General features: G+C 43.0%; 1 protein-coding gene across 2 annotated transcripts; it reads right to left on the reverse strand.

The window, feature by feature from the left end:
* Positions 1-471: 471 nt before the first annotated feature.
* On the reverse strand, positions 472-20,976 carry LOC147641288 (phosphoinositide phospholipase C 7-like). Of its 2 annotated transcripts, XM_086820192.1 has the most exons (10): positions 20,676-20,976; positions 20,026-20,402; positions 18,760-18,950; positions 18,489-18,624; positions 18,216-18,356; positions 17,568-17,944; positions 17,168-17,432; positions 12,592-12,663; positions 12,287-12,395; positions 472-1,267 (listed from the first exon to the last, which is right to left on the reverse strand). In XM_086820192.1, exons 2-10 carry the CDS (start codon positions 20,398-20,400, stop codon positions 1,059-1,061), a joined length of 1,875 nt encoding a protein of 624 aa, XP_086676318.1. In that variant the 5' UTR covers positions 20,401-20,402; positions 20,676-20,976; the 3' UTR covers positions 472-1,058. The 2 variants fall into 2 exon arrangements, with proteins under 2 accessions (XP_086676318.1, XP_086676309.1); XM_086820183.1 differs by having other exon boundaries at positions 20,026-20,972.
* Positions 20,977-24,302: the final 3,326 nt, after the last annotated feature.

Here is a 24,302-nt window from a genome sequence, read left to right on the forward strand (position 1 = left end):
AATCAAATGATATTGACAAATCTTCATGCATACCACTGAAGACCTATTTCATACTAGTAGCTACAAGTGCTTGATCGTAAGGACATTCGTGTGATGAGAATGTATCATTTGAAAAACTTCTACATATGCCACATAACTTAATGAAGTGAGACGGTTTCTGGCATGGGATTGCTGGCATAGCCAAATCATGTGCAAAAGGAGCTATGCTAGACTTATTTGCCAATAATCTTATGACGAGGGCAATGCCATGGCTTTTTTAGTTATTTGAATGCAATCTAGTGAAACCTTTCAGCCACCAAAAGCCGAAATGCAATCTAGTAAAACACCTTTCAGCCACCAAAAGCTGAAATGCATACTTCTTGAAGATCATACGATCAGCAACATGTGCAGTTCAGTAAGAATCATGTATTCAGACAACTCAAAGAAGGGGGAAGAGGGGGGGGGGGGAAGAAAGCATGAAAGTGGCAAGAATGAAGATGAAGAGAAGCGTTGTTGCAGACATCGATGTTAAGATGTGCTCCACAGCGGATCGTGACAGGTTACATCATGGCACATGCATCACACAACTGAAAACTGTGTCCCAGAAATACACAATTCTTTGATGCTTGTCCCAGGGTAAATATACCTGAAAACGTGCAGTTATGCAACAACATAAAGCTCATCACTGCAGTTTTCATTTAACGCATTAAAAACCACCACATTAGCTGCACCTTCAAAGTGCAAAACATCGGAACCATACGCAGCTTCCACATCTTTGGGATTCAATATGGGAGCATACTGTATCAGCTCTTGCCTAATAAAATTAAGTGCCACACTTTGAAGACAAGCAATCATAATCTCAAAGAAAAGAGGGGTGTTTTCCCTCTTGGGAAAACAAAAGAAGGGTGTTTTCCCTCTTGGGATTGTAGCAAGGTGATTCAAGGGATTATTAACCCCCTGCATTGATTTGAGAGCCCATTGTTTTTGCTGAAGCAGCTTCATCCATTTCAATAACGCTAAGAGATTATAGGCACGGTACATGTTGGAATGCTACAAACAAGTTTCTAGATCTGGATCTCTTAGATTCCTGGCTCACTTGCCAGATCTACCTTTTCTATCCAGCATAAAAGCTTTGAATTCAGAGAATCCCCATTTCTACATTTCAGAGGCACTGACCGTATGCCAGTCTTCATCTCTCTTACAGAAAAGCAAGCCTGCCCGACAAAGTCATCTCGTTGAAATCTGTCATGCTCCCAAACCTCTAGTCGTAGTATAGCAATATCCGGCACTGTCATGTATGAGAACAATGTTAATTATTAATACAATTATATATTTCCACCCAAAAAAAAGAACAATGTTAGCAATATTTAAAAGAATTCAACACCATCAAACCGAAATAAATGAAGTGGTAGGATTGTTAGGACGTTTGGTGCAATCTTCATCATGGATTTATCTTCTTCAAAAATGGTTTACACCTCAGTGTAGTGAAAGTGTTCAAGCATGTCAAGAATATATTTTTTGTCCAAGGTTAAAAGCACGCGAGGAGTCATGCATGCGAAGGTGAGAGTTTTGAGGGGGGAAAATCCTTTTCAAAGGTCTATATATTTATGTACACACCTTACATTGAATAACACAATTTTTTTCTATTTTTGCGTCTCTATATTTATCAAGATGTAGCTCTTAAACTTGATTAGAGTGATAATTAGGTCTCACTTACATTGAATAACACATTTTTTTCTAATTTTGTCTCTACATTTATCAAGATGTAGCTCTTAAACTTGATTAGAGTGATAATTAGGAGTAGGATTAGCTAATTTCTCAATAATTGTCAGAATATGCAGTGGAGAGAAAGGCAAGATCTGAAAACACAAGAGCAAGTGCACTGCAGAAAAACACAGCAATAGAGAGGGAGAGAGAGAGGCGTGTAACTCTACAATATACACAAGGAAATCCCGAAATACTGAATACAAACTGTGTGGGGGCAAGGGGCCATTTTATATGGCCCCTGATGACCAGTCGGCCAGTAGAAAACCAGCCGACAGCCCTCTGGAAGTCACCCGACCTGCTGCAACTCCAGTCGGCCAGCACACAGGGAGCAGGGGCAGTCAGCCATCACCTGGATCAGCCAAGAGCCACAAGACAGCCTCCCACACCTGGTAAAAATAGGGGAAAAATGGGAAAAATATGGAGAGTGGGGAAAAATGAGAAAACACCTAAATCGGACGGGCACACCCACAACAAAGGCTTTGGTGTAAATATACAGACAAGAGATGATTGCTAACACCCCCTCTCAGCTCCTGGATGTGGAACCAACCCCAGTGAGCTAGAGTGCCGCCGGAGCATAACCTGAGGTAGAGACATCGTGAAGAGGTCCACCGCATTGTCCTCCATCGAACAATAAAGAAGCAAGATGTCACCAGCCAAAATCTTCTCACGAACAAAGTGATATTGTATCTCTATGTGCTTGGTCCGGGCATGGAAGACCGGGTTCCGAGCAATAGCTATACAACTCTGGTTATCGCACTGGATGACTGTGGGCTCCTTCTGTGGAAACCCAATCTCGCCAAGCAACCTCCGCAGCCACACAACCTCGCAAGCAGCACCACAAGCAGCCTGGTACTCTACCTCTATCGATGACAAGGCAATAGTTGGCTGCCTCTTACTGCTCCATGAAACCACTCCTGAGCCGAGTGAAAAACTGTAGCCTGATGTGGATCTCCTCGTGTCTGGATCTCCTCCCCAATCTGAGTCCCACTCCATCCTTGGAGTCTGACTCCATCCATCAATCCCCCTCCTGTGTAAAAGAGTCCAAGATCCTTCGTACCCTGCAGATACTGCAAGATCCGCAATCCTGCGTCCCAATGAGACTTCAACGGCGTCTGCATGAATGAGCTCAACAGCCCCACATAAAAGCTCAAGTCCAATCTGGTGTTCAGCAACCAGATCAATGAACCAACCAGCTTCCGGTACAGAGAGGCGTCAACTGGCTCACAAGGATCATTCACTGTCAGCTTCGTGTTCGGGTCCATCGGCGACGTAATTTCTCCATCCCAAAGGCCTCAAGCAACTCATAAACATATCGCTGCTAAGAGACAAAGAAACCCCTCTGGGTCTGCCAGATCTCCAATCCCAAGAAGAAGTGGAGTAAGCCTAAGTCGGTCATCTCAAACTCCTTTGACAAGGCAGCCTTCGTCACTCCAATGTGCTCCACATGACCGCCGGTGAGAATGAGATCATCCACATAAAGGATGATTAACGTAACCATGCCGCGTTCCCGAAAGAGATACAGGTTGGGATCTACAACCGATCTCTGAAATCCAGTCTAGAGAAAGAAGGAATTAATCTACTGATTCCAAGCCCTAGGAGCCTGTTTAAGACCATACAAGGCCTTCCTTAACCTGTAAACCATCCCTTCTGATCCTGGAACCACAAAGCTTGGAGGCTGCTCAACATACACCTCCTCTTGCAGGTCACCATTAAGGAACGCAGATTTGACATCCATCTGATACACGGGCCACCTCTGAGAAGAAGCAAGGGCAAGAACGGTCTGAATCGTGGTCATCCTCTCGCTGTCGGTGCAAAGGTATCCTCATAGTCGATGCCTGGCCGCTGAGCATAACCCTTAGCCACAAGTCTGGCTTTGTGTTTGTCCACCGACCCATCTGATGCATATTTGGTCTTAAAGACCCACTTGACACCAATGACTGACCGTTTTGACAGCCTCGGTACCAACTCCCAAGTGTTGTTCTTCTCGATGACATCCAGTTCCACCTGCATGGCTTTCCTCCAAGTATCCGAATTAGACTCTTCTTCTTGCATAACTGTCTTTCCACGAGACGGTTGTCCCCTCAAATCACTATCATTCACCCTCTCAAGGGGCTTGTGCCTTCCCTGCAAAGCATCAGAACCACGCGAGGCACTTGATGGGCCCCTCGAATTAGGCACTTCCAAAGGGTTGCCTTGGCTGCCCATTGTGTTAAGTGTGCTAGAAGCACGGTGTCCAAAACACAAGTTCGTTTCCCCACTAAGAAGAGGGAAATGACCGTGCTCTGATACCAATGAAACCGATCCCGTCAAGTGGGAATAGACTCCGTTGGACACCCACACGCGTAAATAGCACAACTTAAATATCACAATATGAATGGACAACTCAATAACAACTGAAAACTGAAATGAAATGAAATAATGATCAATGGACACCAGCACTGGGGCCATAACGGGCTGACCCCCCCCCCCCCCTCAATATATGATATATTATTGGGAGTATTTAAGTGATACAATGCTCCATGGGTTCAATGAACCAGATGATGTCCATGTACAACTGAGATGAATACAGTTACCAAACAAGATACTTGAAGTAGACGTTCGAAGGAGAGCGATCAACTTGAAGAAGTCTAATCTCTACGGTCATGTGCCTTCACTAGAATCCGCACAGAGCGCCCTACTCGTGTTCCAGGACCACGCACAAACAGGCGCTCCCGTACTAATGCCGGGCTCTCCTGATCTCGGCACCCATGGACCGTGGTTCTCCAGAAGCTTGGACTACCCGGCACCGAACGGGTGTTAGCAGCAAAGAGTATCCCTTGTAAGATTTACACCAAAGACCTTTGCTTGAATCTCAATCCACTTACCTTGTAAAATAATGAATATGGCTTCACTAGTACTAGGCACCCACGTATGAAAGGAGAAGTCTTTATTACTGCTCTTTCTGCCAGCTTGAGAGATAGGGGATGGAGAGCAAGAAGCTGCCCAATAGTATGGGAAGTAATATTCACCTGTTGGGAAGCGTGTATGCAGCACTAGGCACCCACGTATGAAAGGAGAAGTCTTTATTGTTGCTGCTGTTTCTGCCAGCTTGAGAGATAGGGGATGGAGAGGCAAGCGTCCCCGCTCAGTAAGTGGCACGTCAAACAAGCAAACACAAGAATACAAGTCACGCAAAGACAGTTCCAAGCATGCAAACATGAATGCATGTGCAAACAATATCATGGACATATCTCCCGTTCATGGAACAAGTACTAAACATTCCTGTCGGACACAATAATGGCACGACAGAAAGTATAAATCTCGGTCTTCCTATGGAGTGACAGTCCCATAGGTAAGACACAGATCCAAGCATGAGCCTCCCTATGGAGTGACAGTCCCATAGGCAAGACACGGCACAAATACTGGCTCTTCCATGGCGTGACAATCCCATGGATAGAACACAGTCCAGGTCATACACAGGTGGCACCAGTCTGGCTCCCATCCATGTTATGCAAAATACTGGCCTCAAGTGAACAAGACACAGATCTGGAGATGGACCAAATGGTCGGCCAATTGGTGATAGCAACTACCCTTCCATGAGTTCACGCCATCAGTCACCATGGCTACCACCATAGTCACAAGGGAACGCCGTTCCAAGCTCTTGGAACGGGGGAACGCGTTCCATAGAGATAGCCGTTCCCGTTCCCGTTCCAAAATGGCACCGCAGACCATGTAAGAAATATAAGTGAACTATGTATCATGTAGAACACATCTATGCATTATCATGGCCACTACTGAGATGGTTTGAGGTTCTTTCTTTACTATGCCTCTTTCCAAAGCATTTACAGATATATAAAGTAAATTTATAAACACATTTATGCAATGATGTGGCGTTCCCGATTCCGTTCCCTTTTATTCAAGCTTTTCGTTCCCGTTCCAAACAGTCATCCGTTCCCCAAAACGTTCCCATTCCCTTGTGACTATGGCTACCACCCTTCCATGAGTGAATCCAGATCACATGATCCTTGGTGTAGACATAAGCCCCCAACCAACAAGGGACCATGTCCACTCTACCACATGCACTCCATGTTGGTACCCAGAACATACACTTTGGAGGAGAGATGAGCTCAAGTTCACTCTACCACATGCACTCTGTGTTGGTACCCAACCACACACCTTAGTGGAGAGGTGGGCTCAAGTTCACTCTACCACATGCACTCCGTAGTGGTATCCTGATCACAGACCTGGAAGGAGAAGAAGATGAGGATAAGTCACAGGCATAAAATATCCTGGTTCTCCATAAACATGTCCGCGACAGATAGTTTTACAGGCATTTCGGCCAATAAAAGAAATCCATAGATAAATCCTCGATCCATAAGATATCCATAAATTCTAGAAATCCACTGCATCCCAAATAAAGGGAGCTAATAACATACTCCACCCACGCAGAAAGGAGCCAATGATAACCATATAGATGTGCCAAACCATCGTATATGTATAAATCCTCGAGCAAAGATATGCCATCCATAGTCCTTGGACATATCGGTAAGAAAAACCATATAAACCAGGCTTTTCAACCATTATGTTTACCTAAACCAGTTCAAGGCAAACAAACAACACACAATTCTCCTTGTACAGGCATACAAGGGTTAAGTGTCCAAAACACTTACAATAAATTGCAAGAACTTTGCAAAACTCAAAGTATACTTAGCTTTTCTCGCCAGGTTCGTCATGAAGCCAAAAGAAATATCTCCTTAGCATACGCATAAGATATCTTGAGATATAACTCCATATAGCTTGCTCATAAGCTTGATTTATAATCCACAATAATCCATATGGAAAAAGTGCTGAACACGGGCACATAAAACCAACTCCATATTCCGAGGATCAAGAATCCATAAATGCTTAGACCAAGCTGTCTACTGCTCATGCTCATGACTGCTTCCATAAACTCAATAGCAAAACTGTTGATCAATGTAGTCCCCACTTTTGATCTTTTCTCTTTCTCATTGTTGGAAGGAAGCCTCTTGCTTCCGAGAAAGCCTTTGCTCTGATACCAGAGTCACAAAGAGAGTGGGGAACTACCCGGAACGATAATATAGACCAACACTTCAAATACCAAACACAGAGCATGAAGACACAACGGAAGAACAATATACAATATAAATACACCACATTGAGCCGGAACGGCCGGCCCCCCATAGGAACTTCTTTATTCACACAGAAGCTTTTACAAGATACCAAGGTGCGGGTGCATACAGCACCGGATTTTCCACAAAGCATCAGCACAAATCTTGCCCAGATAACTATCCAGTGCCAAGATATAAACATAGCACCAAAAGCCATCCGAAAAACTGTCTCAAAACAGTCCCATAATCAGCCCATAAATTGTCCATAAAACAGCCCAGTACGGAGCCCAAAACAGCCCCGAATTCCAAGCCACAATTCAGCCCCAAAAGAGCTTCAAAACTATCCTAGATTCATCCAAAACAGTCCACGAAAAAGCCTCAATCTCAGCTCACTGTATGGCCAGATTTGAGAGCAAAAACAACAGCTGAGAACTACCTCTCTACGGCCAGCGCAAGAAAAACAGCACTAGAAGCTGCTGTACGGCCAATGCAAGAGAGAAGAGAGAGAAGACTGCAGTCAGCCAGCCTTGTCAGCTTCTATGGAGGCAGTCGACCAACCCTGTAGCATCTTTGGAGCAAGTCGGCCAGCCCTGTAGAAGCCATGGAGGAAGTCGACCAAGGAATGTTGTCTTCATAGTTTGGTACTAATGCTGTAATGTCGACTGCTGGTACAGAACTGGCATGAGAATGGCGATCCGTCTACAACAACTGTTGGATCTGAGAAGCCAGTGTGGTCATGGACTCTTGAAGTTGATGTTGAAAATATTGCTGCATCTATTGCAAAGCTTGTTGCCAGTCATCGTAGTAAGACTATGGAGTGATAGAAAGCAACCACAAGCTCCCGTGCTCCGCTCCCCCCCCCCCCCCCCGCCCCTTCACCGCTCTGCTGCCCACTACCCTCTCTGCGTGATCTTCCCTCCCCTTTCGCCCCCTATCCGCTCTTTGCTGCCCGCCCCCCCTTCCCTCTCTGCGTTGCTCACTCAGTGCCTCCCCCTCCCCCCTCTTCTTTCTTTTGTGGACGCCCCCTGTCTCCTGCCTCCCCCCCTTTTTTTCTCCGAGCCGCCCCCCCTTTTTTCTTTCCATCCTCCTCTTCATTTCCCTGCCTCTCTCCTCTCTCCCCTCCAGTGCAAGTTGGTGCTTCCTGGCTTCTGAGGTTTTTAGCTTTATTCGGCAAGCTTCGGCCTATTTTGGTCTTCACCCCCAAGAGGACTCCATGGCAGCCGCTCCGTCATCCCTGACCGAAGCCGTCGTTGCTTGCATTTCCTTCTCCGAAGCGGATCTATAGGTTCTTGCCACGACTATTGCCTCACTTGAGGCCTCCACCCTGGTCTGCAAAATTGTTGGTAGCCGCCTTGCACACACGGACAGCTTAGGGATCTTTTTCAGGCTAGCCTCATTGGCAAACCTCCAAAGATCACCGATATTCACCCTCTGGGACGCAGATACTACCATTGCCATCGGCGCTAGGCTGAGTCATGCAGCTGAGTCCCCTTGTACTGCGTACCGCATAGGCCTTCTTTGCACGGTGGTAGCACAGCTTCGATCTAGCATCTGACCCATTGGCTGGCGTTTTGGGCTTCCTAGTGACAGTTTGCTTTCTAGGCCTTAGGAAGGAGTACCTTCCTCTTCTCCCATGATGATCGGTGGTGACATTGGGAGGAGATGGAGTCCCCTCCCCTCCCACTACTGCCTCGGCCATCGCGAGGGCAGTTGGGATTCCATTCCTCCGCATCTATGTGGCCTCGTCAGAGTCTGTACCGCATTGTATATCTATTCCTAGCCTCCAAGGCGGCCCCCATACAACAGCACATGGAGTATACTGGCCTTCCAGGCCAATGCTTCATTTGCAAACAGATGGGTCATTTAGCTAGAGCTTGCCCTTGGCGGCAGTCCAGGAGACCGCCTCCGGTGGTTCCTCTCCCCGGTTCTTGTGCTGACCCTCACCAAGGGGTAGAGAGAGAGGCAAGTCCTCATGCAACAGAGCACTAGGCCCTGACTTCAGGTGACCCAACAGACGGCAAGTGGCGTACAGTTGGGACCGCGCCCGGGCTGCCAGACAACCACAAGAGCCGAGCACCGCCGCCGTGCGCGCTAGGTTGGCTGTCACCATTTGGTCCCTTCACCAGTCTTGACTAGTGTTTCACATTCTGAGCGGAACCAAGGTGTGAACGGGGATTTTCCATGGAAGGCATTTTCCTGGCATGGTTTGGCCTGAAATATGGCCATACAGCATAAGCAGCATGGGATTTTATTCATCAAAGTGACTTATAATATTTATAAGTTGGTGTGTTCAGTAATCATTAATGATGGGCTGGACATATTATTTTTGGGCTTGGATAGGTGGACAAAAGGAGGCGCCTACATGAAACTTGGGCATCAAGCCAGGAAAAGCATAAAAGTTGATATTTTTGGGCTAAAACTTGGAGTACAAGCCAAGAAAAGCATAAAGTTGATATTTTTGGCCAAGTTCACCTATTTTGGGCAAAAAGAGAAAAGTGCTGCAAATATAGCTACTTGACTCTATTAAAGCGAGGTAGAGGACTGTTTTTGGCAAGTCGACTTCCTTCATAGCTCCCACATGGTACTGAGATGGAAGGTGACGATCTTAAGACTCTTATCGTCTTTTGCAAGCTAGTAAAACAAAGAAATTGGAAATTAAACCCTCTGAGTCCTATGGAGGACAACGCAATAAGCGTACACTTGAACAATGGCTTTACAAACTTCGCCTATATTTTGACTTGATGGTCCTTACCAATGCTAAGAAGATTACATTTACCGCATCCTTACTTAAGGATACTACCTTACTTTGGTGGCAACAATGACAGCATGTTGGAAAAACGGTTACAACATGGGCAAAATTTGAGTGGGTCATTCGTAAGCAATTCATTCCTGCCAATGCAGATTTTCAAGCCCAAACTCATTTATGCCACTTGGACCAAACTGGTTCTCTGGCTTCTTATATCTCACAATTCACTAATCTAATACTAGAGATTGACTCTCTGTCCTCCCTAGTAGACGAGCTTCATGCCTTCATTGCAGGTTTAAACCCCACACTTGGTACCGATGTGCAAAAGTACAACCCCGTCAACCTTGCTACCACCATTCATTATGCCGAGCGTGTAAATCCAAATTCTCAAACATCGGCCTATCAAGGTCATTTTGACAATGGTTCACGTATGGCTCGTGAAGGTTATGAACAATTCTCATCAAGAAACTTTCAATTCTAACCCAACTCCCACTAGCAAAGAATAACAAGATTGAAGAATTGGCAGCAAACCTGAACCACCTAGAGGAGGAGATTCGGATGTTGAAAGAGACCCAAATGCAACAACAGGAAATGCCAAAGGCTGCCCCATTGACAGGGGAACTCCGGGCAGAAATGGAAGCACCATACAGTGGAGGAAGGGGAGCCGCGGCAAGCTGAATCTTCAGAGAATTTATTTGCTCCAACATTATTCTCAGGAGCTCTTTTGTGCTTGGCGGAAGTGTACATTTTGTTGGTGTGTCGTGTTGGAAGCTTTGTGCTTCCATAACTTCTTGCTAGCTTTCTTCTTGATGCAATTTCTCCCCAACATGGTGGAGGCCTAGGTGTTTTTTCCGAACCGCAGCATTACCATCCATCAAATGCTCTCACTTCTTTAGGTTGGTTGGTGGTGTTCCACAAGACCCAAGGGGAATGGCTGTCCTGTGAGTCGGATGCTACTTGGGGCATACCACGAAAGGCTTTTAGGCAATGGTTACAAGGGAGGATGATCCTCCAAGGGGTGGAGTGAGATTGCCAAACTCAATACTCAGGAAAGAAGTCCGAAGAAAGTGTTTAGGGACAAGGCATGAAGGGATAAGGGACAAAGTGGAACAGGGGACAAAGTGGAACAAATGCTCAGATCTTCATCAGATTTGGAGTGGATTTGGAGATCGGGCAGGTTTTCATTTAAAAGGTTGCCAGGAAGGGAAGGATGACAAGTTGGGGAGTCCATGAGGAGACAAGGGAATGATGACAGTCATCCAGGGTCAAAAGTTGGAATCCCGTCATCAAGTTTGGCAGAGGGGGATGTCATGTGCATGACACGTATATGCTAGTTCCTGAGCTAATTCTTGAAGGGCAGCAAGATAAACGAAGTCATTAGGGCTTGAACAGGGTACTGGAGGACGACAGAAGGGCATCCTGTGGATGCAAGATCAGGTTGGCAGGTGGATCAAAGTGTTACTGATGACGTCAGTTGAAAGCACAAGATTATGTGAATTTTCTACTGGCCGACTGCATAAATGGTTGTCCCAAGTACCTATAAAAGGTTCAGCCATGCATTCATTTAGGCATTCAGTTCCTTTGGGAGCTGAGTCATAGACTAGGGATTAGATAGGTGTTTCCACCTTTTCAAGGGCAGCCTATGGCTTGCCAAGAATGTACACCTTTTTGTACTATATTGAATATACTGAAACTCAGCTATGTCTCTCTCTTCTCTCCATCTTCTGTATGCTTTTGGCATCAGGTTGTTCTAGGAAAGGTGTTTAGGGCTGAAAGAAGACTCCCAGAGCTTCCGCATGTGACAGTCGAGATCGAGACCACACTGAATCAATAATAACCCAAGACTCACTTATATAGTGTTTATTGTTGCTATAAGTAAAATCCAATCATAAATCCAATAACCTTGGATTTATTAAATCTGAACCTTAGCCACCTCAATCTGCCTACTTTTTCTAATCCAAGGGCTTCCCTCACCCGGCTAGATTAGTCCCTAGCCCCAATGGGTTAGCATTGGGTACGTAACACCTTGCCAATACCAAATGGAAATATATTTATAGCCCTAGCAAAGACAAAGATGGGGTGAGGAGTTTCCTACATGTATTTCTACTTGGCCTTTTTGTTTCAGTACTCTTCTTTGTCCAAATTGGCTTGATTAGCACGTCCCCATTTGTTCCATGTACCCCACCAAAGAGGTTCTCTCTCTAATGCTGGGTCAGCGCCTGCCTACCAGCAGACAAATGCATGATCATAGCTAGACTTCAACCCAGCAAAGTCTCTTTACGAGAGAGAGGAAGAAGCTCTCATCCATGGCTACAACGTGAGGTGAAGGGTCATTGCAAGGTGCTGACTTTTGAAACAAGAGGCTTTGGTGAAGCAAGACATTACTGCAAGCACAGCTTATCCTAGGCATGGGCAGATGGTTTGCTAGAACACACTTCATGCCCATGACTTGACAATGAAAAAAGGGGAGATGCTTGAGGTCCCTGGTGTCATGTGCATGTTTAAACCCGGATGCGCATGGACATGGCCTCCTACTGCAGCCGCCTAAAGGTTTGGACCAGTTGAGCAGCATTTTGGGCACCTAGACAAGGGCATGCCATGGCCAGGACCAGTGTGGACAGCACGCTATTATCTATTATAAATTAGAGGCACCACACAGATTGGCACTGGTTGAACTAAGCTTTACCTCTGATGAGGAATTCAAAACTTTGATTCTCCCAATTGGGTTCGTTGCTTTTGTAGATCGTGTCCGTCCTCTTCTTAACTTTATCTGCTGGTATTCCATGAAGAGCAAGCTGCCAAAAAAAAACTTTTCAAGCTCTATTTGAGAATGGCCTCCACAAAGGCATGCTTATGACGTGCACACATGCACTCATGGAGCAAGGAAGCACCGATTTACAAATAACTTTGGAGAACGAAGCCAGTAAACGACATGAGCATAAAGTTCTTTATATTGAGGCTACAATTCTGATACTCAGAAATAAGACTGACCTTTACATAAAAATCAGGCTTCTTCAGAAAATCAAAAAGCTTATGCCAATCAGTTCCCATGAGTACTTTGATCTGCAGGTTATTAATCATCATAAGTTTCCAAGAAGAAGTTGAGATGCCTGATTGATAAACACTTGCCAGATTTCAAAAGCTAATTTAAAATACACAATTGAATGTGTGCCTTCTTGAAATGTCTTCTTTTTAGACTCTTATAACTTACACAATCTACACCTGCCTACATCCTGTTCCTGAGAGTACAAATTATCATACCAATAAATGCAAAGAGATACATTTAAACACCATGCATCACCTTAGACACCTAGAATCCTTTATCTGCCAAGCTAACAATAAGCCAAAATCACCATAGTCCTGCAAGACCTAGAGGGAGGAGTAACTAATGCTAGAGCCATGCACCACGCCTCTATGCAATGATGCACACAGGTTAAAATGCTCAACTATTAATACATTTAGATGCAGGAGCTTACACCACATAAAATAAAGCTGAAAATACAAACTTGCACATACGACACTAGGATGGGAAGGGCTGACCCACGCACACCCCCCCCCCCCCCCCCCCCCCCTTGAATATCTTTATTACCAAGGAGTATTTCATCTATACAAGCTTCGGGGGCCCACAATCATTGGGCTTCTTGTTAGATTATCCACATACAACATGAAATCATCAACATAACCATATACAAATGATTCCATAAATCCTAGCCAATATCTTGTGCAGGTACTTCTTCCACAAATACCAAGGACATATACATACATGGGTACTAGTTCTTCCCCAAATACCAAGGACATATACATACATGGGTACTAGTTCTTCCCCAATCACATAAAAACCAATATTTGCATATAGTCAACTGTGAAAATGCCAAATAGTAACCGTAATTGAAAATATCATAAAAACCAATATAGACAACTGTGAAACTTGTCCTGCCTGTAGAGAAACGCTCTGAGGACTCTAGGCTCTAGCGATGAGCTGAATGCTGATGCCTTTTGAGATTTTGCTATGCAAGTATATATATGAGGAGCAGCTGGTCGGCCTTTTTCTCTTTATGTAGGTCTAACCTACAACTTATAAAATCATAGGTTACGATTCACATCCACGACTAGTATAAATGTGTTCATACACGTGTAAGGTCAACCAACTTGCCTACGGCCAGCTTGCCTATTGCCCGAGTGTGTGCACATGCTGCCTGACAGCCTAACTGCAACTTGTTACGCCTTGGCTACACACACTACTGCCTGCCTTGCCTGCCTGATACTTGTTGCCACTGCTTCCGACTGCATCCAGGCCTGACCACGTGTAAGGTGTGTCACATTCTCCCCTACTTGCATTGCACCGTTCCATATAAAGTGCCATTTCATAAAAAGAAAAGATCCAAGCAAAGCTCCTCCAAGGTACCCAAGATCCCGAACATTGTTGAGACCACTTTTTGTCCAGTGCGAAGACTCGCATTGCCTCGCCCCACATCAGCACAAAGGCCTACAAAGAAACATGTTGGATGACCAACTTTTTCCTGATCCAGCACTTCCCATCTGTCTAAACGTCCATGAAGAATCACTCCAAGCTGTTGAGTATTGTTCGGTAGCCCACAAAAGAACATTCCAAAAAAATGGCCTAGCAACACTCCACTATTCACACTCTCCAGTCACTAATGCATCGGTTTGAGATGGATCACAACAACTGCTTGCACCAGCTCCAATTCACCCTGAAGGAAGAAAGCAAATCCAAGACTAGAAAACCTGCACCAAATTTGTATCCAGCAATACTATTCAGAACCTGTATGTCTAGACCATCATCTCTCAGTGGAACAAACTCCAAGTAATACTTCCGCTGATACATCATACACCGAAGCAAAAACTCCGGCTTTTGTCGGTACAATCTCCAAGGAATCTATGCACTGTGAAGACACCCACAGGCAAATCCTCCCAAATCCAGTGACATGTCTCCATGACACCAAACACTAAAGAAACTCCACCCAATGCAAACAGCACGCGAGAAGAGTCCTCCTGTACTTGTCCTGAAACTAAAGCAACCATCATTGAGGGCAAAGATTCTCCACCTCATGCAGATGGAAACTGGGAAGACTCTCTCTTGGAGACCTAGCCAAAAGCTTCCTCTATTCAAGCCTGTGGCATGATGCAATGAAGCACCCTAGGAGTGTGCTCGGTGTGTGCTCAACCCAAGAAATGAAAAAAGCTGAGATGCGCACACATGCATCCGAGTTTCAGTCTGCCCGCACCAACCACCAAGTCTCTCAGGTACTTGCTCATGCAGACCCAACAGGATTTGTCTCCTCACAAGCTTCGTTGGTGGCATTACCTTTTGCACTTCACTTTCCAAATCAATTGAGATGTGCTTCGAAAAAAGAAAGTGGTTGTTGATGCCTTTAGCAGAAGGTAGCACCCAGTACAAGTTGTGGAGACTTGTCACGATGATTACTTTGTGCCTGTGAAAGGAATGTATGCTGAGGATGTTGATTCCAAAGCACCATGGAAAAAATGTGTGCACGGCATTGCTTCAGAGTATATGATTCGTGATGGATCGTTTTACTATGAGGACCGCCTTGGACGGCAATTTGTGTGGGGTCAATTTTGCAAGAGGCAAACAATTTTTCCATCTCAGGTTACTGCGGTGAGACCCCAACAGTAAAGAAGTCACTTCAACTCTTTTTCTAGCGCCAAATAAAGCACAAAGTGCATAAGTATGTGTGATTCTTTAAGTCTGTCAAAAGTCCAAGCCAAATACCTAGAAACCAGCTGGAAAGCTTCATTCATTGTTGATCCTGGAGGACAAAATTTTATGTTTTTTGTGCTTAAATTGCCAAAGAGCCATAGATTTTTGAATGATTGCATTTTGTTAGTCATAGATCAATTGAGCAAGCAAACACACCTCATCCCATGCAAATCAGTTGTTGATACCATAAGGTGGCCAGGTTTTTCATCCTTGAGGGGTTCCAACTGAACCGCTTCCAAAGAGGATCGTCTTGGACAGGGATCCAAAGTTCACACGTGCATTTTGGAAGACCTTGTTCTATGATCTAGGGACAAAGCTACAGTTTACTATGGCATTTCATCTGCAAACAGATGGTTACACTAAGATCATGAACAAGACAATGATCGCCATACTTCACCGATTGCAATCAACCATACTGACCAAGCCTGGATAAAGAAGGCTTCCTTTGAGCTTGTTTATGGTTGTGAAACCGATGACCTGAGCTCTTGAAACTTCCTCTGTACATTATGGTGCAAATCAAGTCGTCCAGGATTTGGATCGGTGGTTGTGACAAATCCACGAAGAGGTACAAAAGGCTCAAACCAAGCAGGTTTGTAAAATCATTAAGCATCATTGAGAAAGCTCTTTAAAAAAAGCGTTTGGTTTTATTTGAAGACCCAGAAGTAGAAGCTCAAGGAGTTTGAGAAAGTTTCTTCTAAGCTTGCTCCAAAGCAAAAAGGTCCATTCAAGATCATCAAGAAGCTCAATGACACCGTTTTCCAGCTGGAGTTACCACGCAGTTGGAAGACGTATTGGTATCCTATTCGAGCAATCTGTGGCATACCATGGCCTGGAGTTCGGAACTCCACCTGATGAAGGTGAACCAGAGTGGGTGGATGATGGAAGGGTGCAAGAGATTTTGGTGCCAGAACACGTAGCTCTTCAACGAACTAGGCTTTTGTCACGAGCAACTCCAGAACCTTCTGAAGTTTAAGGGTTATCTGATCAAACCATGGTCAGGCTTTAATGAGGACCAGTTCAGAGACAAGTCTTACCCATTGTCCATACAACTGAGGACAGCTGCAGTTCTAGATGTGGAGAATGTGACCCACCTGCACAGGATAGACCAGCTAGGCAGCCCCAGGGGCAACTGGGACAGCTAGGAAATAGCACCTGAGTAATCTGTGTGAATACACTGGTCAGGCAGGTCGGGCACTGCGATCAGGCAGGACATACCAATAAGGCAGCTTGGTAGCATGGTTGGGAATCAGGCTGACCAGCTCCCATTGAGTCCTACTAATTCGTGCTCCAGCCCCTCGCCTTAATCATCAAGTATACTGCATCTTCTCTTCAGCAAACAAGAGCACACGCAATTGGAAGAGCCAGGAGACAGATCGGCAGCGAGCATTACTTCCAACCAGCAGGGGTCTTCTGTAACTTGGGCTGAGAACAGCAGATTCACTATTTGTACTGCCAAATTCTTCGCATTGATACAAGTTGGAGTAGGAATATTTGTAAATGATTGTGTGTGCTGCAAGTCTTCCGCCGTGCAACCATCTCTATTCACATTTTTATTTAACTAGTAGTCTTACAGTGCTAGGCAACCAAAGAGGCATCCAGATGCCACAAAGCAAGTTGGCAATTGCATCCACCTGAATGCTGGTCACCGCATCTAAAAATTACCAAAATACCATGAGCGTTTTAAAAAAGAAAGCTAGAGATGGTCTAAGACAACCCAGATCTGCCTAAATGGCAAAAGTGCAACCCCAACTGTAGCATGAAAACTTGGAATATTGGCAAGGCAGTCAATTGAGATGTTATGAGAAAAAACAGCCCTAGCAGACTAACCTTTAGCATAAGTTTGGGGGCCATGGTAGCAATCTCCTCATATGTCATTTCACTTGTTGGTAGAAGTACATGAGGCTTCTTCACAAAACCACATCCTCCATTTCCATCAAACAAAGCTCGAGCTATCCAGCAAGGGCGATCACAGCCTTGAGTATTTAGTGCTGCAAGCTGGAAGCCATGTGCCCATGCAAGAAATGGGTCCGCATTCGATGAATCAAATCGGAGACCAAAAGGATACATGCGACCAAGATTGTTCTTGCAATACCTGCATCATCACCAAGAAGCAGATATGTTCCAAACTAATAAAGAAAAAAAATAATTAACATAATATTCATATAATGTTCCTTGTGGGATGAATATCATCGAATGTGGTAAGAGCTTAAAGGGATGGTAGAAGTACTCAATAACTGAGCCTGCATTTGCCTTTACAAACTTTTGAAGTTGAGGTTCACTGACATTAGCCATGATTGACCTATCACCAGAAACAAGCTGTCCATTCATTGGACTGTCCTTCATTTGGCTTGGCTTTTCACAAGAAATGTAAATGAGCTCTTCCAGCTCAAGTATTCGTGGTTGCATCTCACCATCCCTCTGAGAAGAGGTTCCTCCTTTATTCCAGGCATCAGCAGCTAATCCAATCTGTCGTGTTAAACCCTTTCTAGCCCGATATCCTAGCCTAGTAGGAGATAAAGGAGGTGAATCATCCTCCATCCGCCGAGGTGGAGATGACATAAGGTCTGGAATCACTTCAACAACTGTTTCTGGATCTGCTGCTGCCTGCAGAATATATCCGTGTCAGGGCATGAACGCACAGGATAGTGGATAGTTGTACCAGCTTCCTATGTATGTATGCGTAAGTGCATGTGTATGGATGCATGAATGTATATGTGTGTGAAGACATGTATGTCTACATGTACACAATATACATGTACGTAATACCATAACATACATACATACAAAAGCTGCATGTATGTATGTATGTATGTATGCCACACACGCACGCACACACATTCACAAGATTGAAGTTTTGAATAGAAGCTACACATACCTGCTCCTTCAATGGATCTTTCGGTGGTGTATCTGAAATTATTATTTTGTTTTTTAGCTCCTCAGGTGAAGCAAACTGCCGTGGTGGTCTTTCATCTTGTGAAGGCACGAAAAGTGCATCTCCAAGTATCTCCTTGATAAGCTGCAAATTCATTTATTAAGGTTGCCCGAAAAGCATTACCTAGAATCTTCCAATAATATGCAACTAATGCATCCAATGTATTGACCTCATGCAAGGAATACCTGAATTTTTGGAAGCAACTAGCGGAATTACCTTTGCCGCCTCTTTTTGAAGATCTGGAGGCAAGTGATTCTCGATTGTAATGATCACTGGATACTCAGAAACCACAAATGCATATTCTTTGATAACTTTTAGGCACTCATCAAATGGCACTGCCTTTGTTAATGTGCTGTACAAGCATGAAAAAAAAAGGTAACATAGGTCCCGCGGTAGAGGGTTTCACTCATATAATGAATGTTACAAAACCATTCATCATAGCAATCTAGCTCAAAGAATGATTTGAATATAAGGCCAAATGGCGTACTTGCCATGAAGCACCATGATGTTGCCTTTACGTTCCCAGCAATCAAGCTCAATAACTCTGAATCCAGCTTGCAAAGCTTTGGCGATGGGAGCAGTGCTGGATTTTGAAGTGAGCTGGTTGCCAGTAAGATAGGAGTTGTGACTGGAATAGATGAAGTAGTGTGATAGAGGCAAATTCATGTCCTGTGTAGGCTGCAATAGAGAACAAAAACAAGGAAAGCAACGTCACGTACTATGCAGGAAGCCATGACATGTGTGCATGTTTGTAAGTCCATGTCATAACAATCTAACATAAAACTTGGATCTAAGGAGGATAAAAGACAAGTATTATTAACATGATTAATATTAAGTACAGTGATAGACTTAATGCACAAGATAAGCTCAACTCATAATCATAATCTCATTGCAGATTTCTCACCAAAGCAAGCCCCATGTACAACCTTAAATATCTCCAAAACAGTAGTAATGCCTCACACTTTCTGCACTACATTGCAAAACCCATGTGCCTATAAATGTACCTTCACCTCACCCATTTACATTCACCAATGAAACAAATAACCTCAGGGTTCAAGACCTTATAGCGTAGTTATCAATACGACCTACTAAGCAACAGCATACATTTTAAACGGCAGAACGGCCCCCATCTTTCTTGCATATGTTGATATGGCATTTTCATTAAGAAAACGCCATATTGATGCAACATGCCTTCTAGGCCGCTATATTTGTGCTCCCCATTCATCTATGCAAGATCACAAGATCACATTTCCAACATATGTATAGGGCACATGCCATTGAAATCAAAATTAAGCTAAGCACGGGGTTGGATCACAGATTAGAATTAAGCTTTTTAAAATTGTTTAAAAAACATTACATTCAATAACAAACTAAGCAACATTACATTCAATAACAAGCTCCCCCTTCATCTATGCAAGATCACGAGATCACATTTCCAACATATGTATAGAGCAGATGCCATTGAAATCAACGTTAAGCATGGGGTTTGGATCAGAGATTAGAATTAAGCCTTTTATAATTCTTTAAAGAACATCACATTCAATAACAAGCTAAGCAAGGTTTTAGGATGAAAGATCTTGTTTCTGTTAAGAAGAATTTCAAGCTTTCTTCTTGGAGAAAAAAAAAACAAGCTTTTATCATAAGCCAAGCATGGTAAGAAGGCAATGCCACAGGGTGTAAGGGGCTGCCATAACAACTAAAATATATTAGCAAATATTTTAAGGATTCTATATGAGGCAAAGTGTTGGCATACCTGCTTTGCAACCTGCATTACAGGGTTGAGTTCTGGGTTTAGCAGAAACTCCACAAACTCGTTGATGTCCAATGAAGTGGGCTTCTCCCCATTAGCATCATTGGCATCACCATGATCATGATGCTGATGGTGATAATGAGGAAAGCTTAATCTGCCCCAATTCAGGTGAAATTTGGAGATTAACTCCGCAGCCTGATCCTCATTAACAGATAATTCCCCTTGGGTGGAAGCCAAAAACCTGGCCAAATCAGCTGCGCCTATGCGGTCCCTGCCATCGGCTAGCTTCTCAAATGCCACTTTCACACAATTCGGGGGCAACATGCGCCTGTGGCCCCTCGAGAAGAATATGTGCGAGAGGGGGAGGCAGGCCACCATGGCTACAAAAGCGCTCAATTAGCTCAGAAAGCCCAATTCAAATTTTCTATTTGTTGTTTTAACGTCCCAAAGAAAGACCAAGAAAGCCCCTGATTTTCCCAAGACGCCCAAGTAATTCTTGTCAAAAGGCCACCCAGAACGCCCAGTCGATCCAAGAGAGAAAACCCAAGAAGGAAGCCCAGAATGCCCCCCAAAAAAAAAAAAGCTCAGAAACGATCACAACCCAAACACCGCCCAAAAAGGCCCTAATGTTTCTCAAAGTGGCCTACAATTACCTCCACAAAATCGCCGGAAACGCCCAAATGATCCAAGAACAACGCCAACAATGCCCTGGTATTACTTCAGCCAAAACGCTCAGAAATGCCGAGATGATTCAACTGATAGCGAGCTGTGAAAGCAAGATCTGTGTGGAGGAGCTGTAGAACGAATTTTTTAATGGAGAATTGCCGGCTGTCCTGTGGCCGGCAGCGAGAGAGGAGCAGCCAGCATTGGCGAAGCGGGCTTTCCCATGCATGTAATCACGACGATTTATACCTGTCTGTACTCACTAAGCTCGGAACCTTTTTGCATGACACACCTTAGACCCGTAGCTTTAAGATTCACATCCTCCAATCATATCAATAGCATTTCCACTCTTCGGACTTCTCAAAATTATTGTCGTCATTCTTTTCACTAAGAATTTTTTTTTTCTTAGATCCAAAAACTTGCAAGTTCCACAATTCACAAGTTTTTCTTCAACATTTTACTAATTTATAAACCAACATGCTTAAAATTTTGTCAATTTTAAAACTGTAAAGTAAGTTTTTTCAAGTTAGAATGTGAATTTTGGAGGTGCATTGTAAGGGTTTGCAAGTTTTCTATGAACATTGTTCCGTTCTTCTATTGTCGCCCAGAGCCTATGCTCATTGGCTCATCTCTATATCTCTATATTATATGAAGGACTATATCTCTATCTATATATATATATTATTATATAAAGGAAGAGTTTCACGAAGCTGCCACGTTGGCAAGATTATGGAAGTTCAAGAGAGGCAATTTGGAGGTTCGAGGAGAGTATTACTCTAGGAATTTGAAAAATATCAAGCTAGGAATTATACACGTGCGAAGCATGGGTCGGCCAGCCCACTAGTTCGTTATATGAGTCTATATTTGTTAGCATGCATTGCCACTTTGTATCATCCAAAGAGAGCCAACCCATTGGGTTTTTTATAAATGTCTAATTAAGTGAAGTTACCGTCACTTATCTAGTTAAGTAGAGTTAAATAAGTACTTATCTAGTTAAGTGGAGTTCAATAGGTACTTTGTTAGTACGTAGTTGCATGGAGTGTATTTTTCCATGCAAGGTAATAGCTACATAAAGTTAACCTTTACTTTACTAAATTTCCCATGTTGGAGTATGGTGATTGTGCTATTGTATCTCTAAACCTCTATGGTGGTGGTAGTTTCTTATGTGGGATCAGTACATGGATAAGCTGTCACTTGTAAACCAACTCAGGCTATTGAATCTATGTCCTACTCAAGGGCTTATATAATATACAAACTAAAACTACTATGTTTTAAGAAATGTATGTTGCTTAAACCAAAGCAAAGCCTTGAGACAATGAAACACTACAACAAACAGTGTTTCCAAGATGGCATCTTTTTTTTCTCATCCATGGATGCTTCTAACATGTGTAAGGGTTATTTTAAATAGGTTTACTTGTCTATAGCTGAACCATGCAATATTCATTACTTCTTGTTTCTAATTCACACTCAATATTTTCAATGTTAGCACCTTACATATGTAAGTTCATTTCACCCTTATATATATTAAGTTCTCACTCAATATTTTCAATGTTAGCACCTTATATATGTAAGTTCATTTCACCCTTATATTTTCAATGTTAGTACCTTATAGTGTGTTTATGGTCTCTTTGAATTTATTCTCATGTCTTCACCTTTCTCATATGTACCTCCTTAATAAAAGAAAGTTTTTCCTACCTTTGAGATTTGATGCATCATTGTAGTATACTTCTTTTAAGTACATGGTCTATACTCTAGAAAGAAAATGTGCATGCTTGTTCTTAATAGTGAATTCCAAACAACCTTGAGTGCATATTCCTTGAGTCAAACAAAGGTCTCATGATCAATGCATGGAAAATTATGTAGGACTAATAAATACCATAAAGGTGCTTCTTCTTAAGTACATGGTCTAGAATCTAGAAAGAAAATGTGCATGATTGTTCTTAATAGTGAATTCCAAACAACCTTACGTGCATATACCATGAGTAAAACAAAGGTCCCATGATCAATGCATGGCAAATTGCAAATTGTGTTGGACTAATAAATACCATAAAGGTGCTTCCACACCCTCATGTATAGCAGTTGAAATAGTGGTCACCCTTGAGGCAAACCCCCACCATGGATGTAGTGACTTAGATGGTGAAGGGAAGATGATTTTTTTTTCTTCCACAAGAAAGAGTATTAATCAATAAGGAAAGTAAATATTCTATCCTCTTTTCCATGGAGCTTCCTTGATAGATATGTACCTTCAATAACAATATTATTATGGATACTACTCCTTGATAAGTTTTTTTTTGTGTCTTTGAAAGATCAATACGTAATGTCTCTTTATTAAGAGAGGCTTAGTCACTCTCTCTTAATATAAAGAGAGAGTGACTAAGTCTCTCTCAATAAAGAGAGACTTAGTCATTTTCTTACCAATTCCTTTTATTGGAATGTTGGCATGTTGGCATGTCAAGAGATAAGTGCATTTTTTCTTTTGCACCAAGTTCAAAAATAATTGTTGGAAAACCCCTTTATGAGGAGTAGTTAGCCATTGTGGTGAGCACCCAACACACTTGGCAGTTCCTAGTTTAGACACTGATGGTGGCCAAGTGTGTCTAGATGGTTTAGGAGACAACTTATGTAGACTTGGCACTCTGCCAAGAAGGATGTATACTTGTGCAAGCTCTGGGACCGCATTAGTGAGTACCAGTGTGGGACAACAAACCGAGGACACACTGCTCTCGAGTTGCAAGTTTGAGGGTCCAGATGGTCTCAGATAGTCGTGGGATCTGTGTGCAGTCCTTTATAAGATTGTATTGTAGTTTAATATGGTCCCAGTCGTCGATAGTCCCAGTCGAATGATATGGTCAGTTGGTCATTTTGAACCAAGTTGTGGGTTGGCCCCAATGTGTCCAGCCTACGTCCTTGTTGACTTTGGGTTCTATATATAGAATCGTTTGGTAGCCTTAGTTAACCATCGAGCTCATTATGTTTAAACACTCTTATAAGTAAGACATCCTTTGTCTAGAGTATATTTAGATCACCATCAAAGGTCCTTACCTGCAACACATGGGTGGGCAGACACCATCACTTTGTAATCAAGTTTTTGCAAGATGTAATATTGATTACTCTACACTTCTTTCTACAATTCAATGCTTTGATTGTATTGATCCAGCTTCCACTTTTGTGTATTCTTACACTAATTTCAAAGTGTTTGTAGAGACTAAAAGGCTAAAGTGTTTACATAGACTAGAAGGCTAAGAGAAATAGGAATTAAATGTTCAGTATGGTTATTAAGGGTTATGATTTGAATGTGAGTGTGTGTTTGCATTTATATGGAGCATCATATAAAGTAGGCAGTTTGAGTATAATATATAAGATACGAGGTAATAGGATTAATTAGTAGGTAAATTTTTTATACATCAATAGTGCAAGAACATTAATAATCTATGTTATAATAAATTTGATGTATATAACAATAATATAAAGATCCTTCAAATTATTTAGTTATATTACATATAATATATGATATTTATCATTATCTTACTTGTAACCTATTAACTATATGAGATGGTTTTTTAAGCTAGTGTAATTTTAATATTTATGTGTAGGTGAAATTTTCAATATTATATTAT

This window comes from Cibotium barometz, chromosome 2 (assembly GCF_041138505.1).
Source record: "Cibotium barometz isolate CiBa-2024 chromosome 2, ASM4113850v1, whole genome shotgun sequence".
Classification (NCBI taxonomy): Eukaryota; Viridiplantae; Streptophyta; class Polypodiopsida; order Cyatheales; family Cibotiaceae; genus Cibotium; species Cibotium barometz.

Coding starts and splice junctions, on each gene's coding strand:
- LOC147641288 (XM_086820192.1), bottom strand. CDS start 20,400: ATGGTGGCCTGCCTCCCCCTCTCGCACATATTCTTCTCGAGGGGCCAC. Junction 18,625..18,759: donor ATCATGGTGCTTCATGGCAA/GTACGCCATTTG, acceptor ATGCTTGTACAG/CACATTAACAAAGGCAGTGC. Junction 17,945..18,215: donor AAGATCCATTGAAGGAGCAG/GTATGTGTAGCT, acceptor TATATTCTGCAG/GCAGCAGCAGATCCAGAAAC.